Here is a 5,553-nt window from a genome sequence, read left to right as displayed (position 1 = left end):
CCAATATCAAAGACCCTCAGCATAGTCGAGCACTACCTGATGAACGAACGGTGCCGAAACGGTTTACGGATTTTTGTGTGGAGAAGTTGAATTATTATGGCACACGGAGTAGGAAATGATGATAATACATAGTCATAGACTCTCTAGGTTTTATTTAATTTGGAACATTAAAAACAAAGATGATATATAAAAACATACTCATCAGTCATCACATATTCCATTCAAGACGAAGGAGCATTCCCGGGATCTTCGCGTAAAACATATTGGAAATCATCTCTTCCCTTTTGTGGATTCCTCTTAAATTCCATGATTTCTTTGAACGTCTCTATGAATTTCTTCATATGCACTCGTTTCCATTCCTAATCACCCAAAAACACGCAAAGTGAACATTCATAAAGACCTAACAAGATTAATTTAAAAAAAAAAAGTTTAAAATCATCAAACCTCGAAATCCCAATCTCCACCAATATCAGGATCATTCTTGTTGATCCATGGATATGTATCCACTGTCATCTTCTCTGAGTTGTCCTACATGTGCCAAAAAAGTCATAATTCATAACCCTCATCAAGAGAGATACTAAAATGTTTTTTAATTTTAAGTTATGGTTAGGAGACCAAATCATTAAATCTTTAAAACTTTACCTTCCTTATAACCTCAACTTTAACTCTTTCATATTCGTTTCCTTCAACCCAATCAAGATTCTCAAGTTCATCATCCGTTAATCCCACTAGTACCTTAAACAATTCACCAAAAATTTCTCAAGATCAATGCACAACAACCCACAAGAGTTAAAGTAGCTGATATGATCCTACAAATCAAACCTTTCCATGAACTTCTCCATTCTCACGGGGTACAATACAGGGATACAATCTCCCTTTAAGCCTAAACCTCTGACTGCAAAAAGAAACAAAACACCCCCAACAGGACCATTAGATCTTAGATCGATACAGAGAGATCGAGACAGAGAGAGAGGTAGGTAGGTACAACTTACAAGCCAGGGAGTATTGCAGAGACGATCTCAGGAGTACGGTTAAGCATGACGTGGTTAACATCAGGCTCTTGAAAGCTGCCATAGACGAAAACATTGTGAAGTTGAGGAGAACTAGAGCTACTCATGTTTTTGTGTGGATCTTCTTCTCTGTTTTTTTTTTTTTGTTTTGTTGGTTGGGCAAATGTTAGATAGAGCTTTTGACTTTATAAGGCAAAAAAAAAAAAAAAACAAGTAACTGGTGAAACACGTGAAATGATTCTGGTGGTACCGCAATTATCATTAAATTTGTTGCTTATATAATTATCCTGTATAACAACGTATGTTATGTAATGTATATACAATATACTCACCAGATTTAAGAATAATAATATGAGATTTATTTGTTTGAAGGCCGATTATACTTAAATATTCCTATTTATTTGCATCAATAATTATTTTGCATTTCATAAGATAAAACGAAAAAAAAAAAGTAAAATAAGTAGACAGACCAACTTGACTAGAAAACTTTAAGCAACTTTCTTAGAAAACTTTAAATTATTCCCGAACGCACTCAGCCAAATTGGTACTGATGATCAAACTTTAATTGATTTTAAAAAGGTGGAAGTGGAACCTTTTTAAGGATTTTAGGCCATCTTGAGAACAGTTTGTGTGTTCTAAGCCCATTTAAATCAAAAATAAATTGAACAGTGGCCTTAGAACAATTTTTTTTTGGTCTTCAAATTAGAACTGATTCAAGCCCAGTTCTATTAGGACGTGGCAGTACCTGAATTTCAGGTTGAGATTTTTTTGCAAAGAAAGAAAAAATTTTCATTTCTCTTCCTGTTGGAAATCGACTCTAGGTTTTCTTCTTTCTCTGTTCCATCAACGCTCTCTGGGCAAAGCTTCTTCACTCTCCCTCTCAGAGACCAATCGTGATTTTGCATACTCCTCTCATAATCTCAGGTTAGTAATTCAATCTGTAGTCTTAGGAGGAATTAGTCGTGATGAGATTGTAGAATTAGTCGGAATCTAGAATCCAAATTCGAATGGTATTGTTTTAATGTAAAACCAATTCAAAGATGTATGGAATCGGAATTAGGTGATGTATTCGAATGGTATTGTTTTTAAGGTCTTTAATCTCGCTCGCTCTCTCTCTCTCTCTGAAATTTGGCTCAGAAAGAAATCAAAAATCAGAATAATGTATAATAATCGTAAGCCAATGGAGAAGAAGAAGAAGGAAGGCATGGCTTCTAATAATCAAGATATGAGCTTTAAGAATATTATGAAAGATGTTAAATTCTTTGGTAAACGCACACTCTCTCTTCTCGCTATGTGTATTATTGTTGTTAGTGTTTTGTTCACATTCAGCTGGAATTGTTGTTGTTGTTGTTGTTGTTTAAGCCTCTACGCATATGACATGGAAGGATAAGAAAGCATTAGAGAACAAGCAAGTTACTGAACTTGGTGGAAAGAAAGTTTGATTTTTAGTTTACACAAATGTGTGAAACTATTGCTGTTAGTTAGAAACCTGTTTCGATCATTTAGGATACCTTTGATGTTATAATATTCGCAGCCTCAAAAGAAGCAGAGGCTACCTTTGAGTGTAGCGTTAGTACCGATGAAGAAACAGAAAGAGAGAGAAGAGAAGCTAGATGTTGGACCAGGTGATTATTTTTTACATTATGAACTTGTTCTGTTTTGTTCTGGTTTCTCACTTGTTATTTTGGGGTGTGTTTGCAGAATAGGATTCTTGGGAGATTTGGAGGACAGTTTGGGAGTGTAAGTACTAGGAAACCCGTAGAGAAGAAGCGTACACCAGAAGAGAGAGTCTTGATGTTAGGCATTTGCTACATCCCGGTAATTCAATAACTATTGACAGAGATTTCAAGATAAAGAAACACAGAAAGAACGAGAACATGGGAGGAGGTGGTGGTGAGGGAGGCGGCATCAAGTCTAAAGGAAAGAAGAAAAATGGCAAAAAGAAGAATAAAGGAAAGAAGAAAGGAGGCGGTAAAAAAAGAGGCAAACCATCGCGGTAAACTTTGTAACAACCAGTTTTGAACCAAAGATGAGTGCAGTTACAGCTATGGTTTTGATTGTGTGTTATCTTCGATTTTTGTAGAAAAGAACGAGATTGTTAAATTATTTTGCATGCCTAATAGATTGTTTTCTTGATTTCAGCCAAACCACCAAAATGATTTTAATAGTTATTGAAAACAATTTTGGTTCATCATAAATTTTTTAAGTTTTCAATTTAAATATTATTTTTTAAATTTTTTATAATTGTAATATGTTTAAAATTATTATATTATTAAATCTTAAATATATTCTCTCAATAACTAACTTCTTAACAAAATATCTAAGCTAATAATCTTATATTATTTTCATTATATATTTTCTTTATATTTTTACTCTACGAACACCCACTTACAGACTCATGAATACAATAATACAATCGACATGATAACTCAAATCTTACAAATAACACATGACATTACTGTTCTTTTCGTTGACCCTTTACAATACTCTGTTTTATTCAAATCTAGATTTAGAAACAAAGGTGCTATATATAACATACTCATGAACACACAAATCCATCCGATCAAGACGATGGAGTACTCTCATCCGATAGATCTTCCCGTAGGACATGGCTGAAATCATCTCTTCCTTTTCCATTAGGATTCTTCTTCCATTCCATGATTTTCTTAAACGACTCTATGAATTTATTCATGTGTAATCGTTTCCATTCCTAGGAAGTAAAAAAAACAATTATCCAAAACATGCTAAATCGGACCAATGAGTCTTAACAAAATAAAATTTGTGTAAATCATCAAACCTCGAAATCCCATTCTCCACACATATCATGATCATCCTTGTTGATCCACATATATGTCTTCACTGGCAACTTCTCCGAATTGTCCTTGTAAATGCAAAACACAATCATCATAAATTTATAATCTTATCAAGACCACTAAAAATGTTTTAAAATTCATATAATAGTGTTTTAGTTTTTTTTTTAAACTATATATTAAAACATGACAATAACTATACATTCTTCAAACTTACATTTCGTACAACTCCAACTGTCACTCTCTCATACTCACTGCCCTCAACCGCATCTAAATTCTCAAGTTCATCACTTGTTAATCCCATTAGTATCTACACCAACCAATGCACCAAATTTCTCAAAACCCACTTCGATCAACAAACTTAACTTTTATCCCAGTTATACGATTCATAAACACTAATCAAACCTTCCCATGAACTTCTCCTTTCTCAGAGGGAACAATACATGGATACAAACGTCCTTTAAGCCTAAACCTCTGACTGAAAAAAAAAAGAAAAAGAAAAGAAAAAGAAAAGACCCAAAAATTTATATCAAATCTCAGAACTATATACAGAGAGATTACTCAACCGAGAAAGAGAGAAAGGTATACGTACAAGCCAGGGAGTGTTGCGGAGACTATCTCAGGAGTACGGTCAAGCAAGATATTGAAGACGTCTGGCTCCTGAAAGCCACCATAGACGAACACATTGTGAAGCTGAGGACCAGAGCTACTCATCTTTGTGTTGTGTCTCTTCCACCGTTATTTATGTTTTATATAAGTATGTTCATTTCTCTAATCAGAGTTTTGACTTTTATATAACAACGTCAAAAATGTAAATTAAATTAAACACGATGATGCCTATATTGAACAGTTGGCGGATCCAGCGTAAGAAAGACGTGGCACTGATTCTCTTACGACAGCGTTGTTAGACTTCGACGGCTAGTGACACCAGTTAGTGTATGAAACTCCTTCGTGTTCCTTTTGTTTTCTTCTAATTTGTCGGCAATTATTTGGATACACATCTACATAAAGTAGTTTTTTTTCTTCAAATTATTTGGATATGGCCTAATTAAGATAATATATATATATATATATATATATATATTCTAAAGGAATCCATTAGATTTTTTTGTTTTTAATAAGTAAGAGATTTTGAATCTACGTCTTTATACTGCTGTATAATTTGAGTCAGGGATCAGAGTATTTAATATATTTTTATTACAATATTTTAGAAAAACAAAAAATTTCATAGCACTATAATTATCATTTCGACGAAATAAAAAGTATTGTAGTCATCGTATATTCTTATTTTATTCAATCTAAAGAATAAACTTCAGAAATTCACGTATATCAACATCGTAAAACTATATTTGAACAGATTTAAGCTGAAGAAGTTTCTACAATCCCCGCTGGCTACAACAATGTATTGTGAATCAATGATGAGAAAACCATTTTTTAGAGTGGTCTTGGTTGGTTTTACCATTTTTTGAATGATTTGTAAATTTTACCACTTTGTAAGTCACAAAAATTCGATTTAACATGCAATTTATTTATTATGTTTGGGTTTAGTCGGTTCTATTTGTTTTTAGGGATTAATATTTAGTATTAAATACATATTGTATTAAAAAAAATTGAAAATACGTATTTTTTCTCTTCTCAAAAGTGGTAAAAACCGCTTACTTCTTTGAACAGAAGCGGATTGTCGGGACACACGGGTCCTGGTACTATCATAGGTGCCCTCTTGCCCCCCCCCC

General features: G+C 33.4%; 4 protein-coding genes across 7 annotated transcripts in view; 1 reads left to right on the top strand and 3 right to left on the bottom strand.

Moving 5' to 3' along the window:
- LOC104728372 (AIG2-like protein A) overlaps nucleotides 1–209 on the bottom strand; it is a 6,609-nt gene extending 6,400 nt beyond the window's left edge. Inside the window, exon 1 of the mRNA XM_010447359.2 lies at nucleotides 199–209. Within this exon, the coding sequence (XP_010445661.1) occupies nucleotides 199–209 (11 nt within the window). The remainder of the gene's footprint in view (nucleotides 1–198) is intronic.
- Nucleotides 52–1,186, bottom strand: LOC104719606 (AIG2-like protein A). Its single transcript, XM_010442783.1, has 5 exons — nucleotides 993–1,186; nucleotides 823–895; nucleotides 643–735; nucleotides 445–528; nucleotides 52–359 (listed from the first exon to the last, which is right to left on the bottom strand). The coding sequence occupies exons 1-5, from the start codon at nucleotides 1,115–1,117 to the stop codon at nucleotides 222–224; spliced, it is 513 nt and encodes a 170-aa protein (XP_010441085.1). The 5' UTR covers nucleotides 1,118–1,186; the 3' UTR covers nucleotides 52–221.
- On the top strand, nucleotides 1,718–3,151 carry LOC104724322. 4 transcript variants are annotated; one of them, XR_002034374.1, is made up of 4 exons: nucleotides 1,718–1,934; nucleotides 2,148–2,275; nucleotides 2,545–2,635; nucleotides 2,712–3,151. XR_002034374.1 is itself a non-coding variant. In XM_019233252.1 (3 exons), the coding sequence occupies exons 1-3, from the start codon at nucleotides 2,074–2,076 to the stop codon at nucleotides 2,752–2,754; spliced, it is 336 nt and encodes a 111-aa protein (XP_019088797.1). In that variant the 5' UTR covers nucleotides 1,941–2,073; the 3' UTR covers nucleotides 2,755–3,151. The 4 variants fall into 4 exon arrangements, 1 of the variants encoding a protein (XP_019088797.1); XR_002034373.1 differs by having other exon boundaries at nucleotides 1,727–1,934; nucleotides 2,152–2,275; nucleotides 2,373–2,635; XR_757621.2 differs by having other exon boundaries at nucleotides 1,729–1,934; nucleotides 2,373–2,635.
- On the bottom strand, nucleotides 3,399–4,603 carry LOC104724321 (AIG2-like protein A). Its single transcript, XM_010442782.2, has 5 exons — nucleotides 4,413–4,603; nucleotides 4,226–4,298; nucleotides 4,038–4,130; nucleotides 3,808–3,891; nucleotides 3,399–3,720 (listed from the first exon to the last, which is right to left on the bottom strand). Exons 1-5 carry the CDS (start codon nucleotides 4,532–4,534, stop codon nucleotides 3,574–3,576), a joined length of 519 nt encoding a protein of 172 aa, XP_010441084.1. The 5' UTR covers nucleotides 4,535–4,603; the 3' UTR covers nucleotides 3,399–3,573.

This window comes from Camelina sativa, chromosome 11, assembly GCF_000633955.1.
Source record: "Camelina sativa cultivar DH55 chromosome 11, Cs, whole genome shotgun sequence".
In the NCBI taxonomy this organism is placed as follows: domain Eukaryota; kingdom Viridiplantae; phylum Streptophyta; class Magnoliopsida; order Brassicales; family Brassicaceae; genus Camelina; species Camelina sativa.
Note: the sequence above shows the minus strand (reverse complement) of the source record. Positions and strands in the feature narration are given on the sequence as shown.

Coding starts and splice junctions, on each gene's coding strand:
- LOC104719606 (XM_010442783.1), bottom strand. CDS start 1,117: ATGAGTAGCTCTAGTTCTCCTCAACTTCACAATGTTTTCGTCTATGGC. Junction 896..992: donor TCTGCAATACTCCCTGGCTT/GTAAGTTGTACC, acceptor TTCTTTTTGCAG/TCAGAGGTTTAGGCTTAAAG. Junction 360..444: donor GTGGAGATTGGGATTTCGAG/GTTTGATGATTT, acceptor TTGGGTGATTAG/GAATGGAAACGAGTGCATAT.
- LOC104724322 (XM_019233252.1), top strand. CDS start 2,074: ATGTATTCGAATGGTATTGTTTTTAAGGTCTTTAATCTCGCTCGCTCT. Junction 2,276..2,544: donor GAAAGATGTTAAATTCTTTG/GTAAACGCACAC, acceptor TAATATTCGCAG/CCTCAAAAGAAGCAGAGGCT. Junction 2,636..2,711: donor GAAGCTAGATGTTGGACCAG/GTGATTATTTTT, acceptor GTGTGTTTGCAG/AATAGGATTCTTGGGAGATT.
- LOC104724321 (XM_010442782.2), bottom strand. CDS start 4,534: ATGAGTAGCTCTGGTCCTCAGCTTCACAATGTGTTCGTCTATGGTGGC. Junction 4,299..4,412: donor TCCGCAACACTCCCTGGCTT/GTACGTATACCT, acceptor TTTTTTTTTCAG/TCAGAGGTTTAGGCTTAAAG. Junction 3,721..3,807: donor GTGGAGAATGGGATTTCGAG/GTTTGATGATTT, acceptor TTTACTTCCTAG/GAATGGAAACGATTACACAT.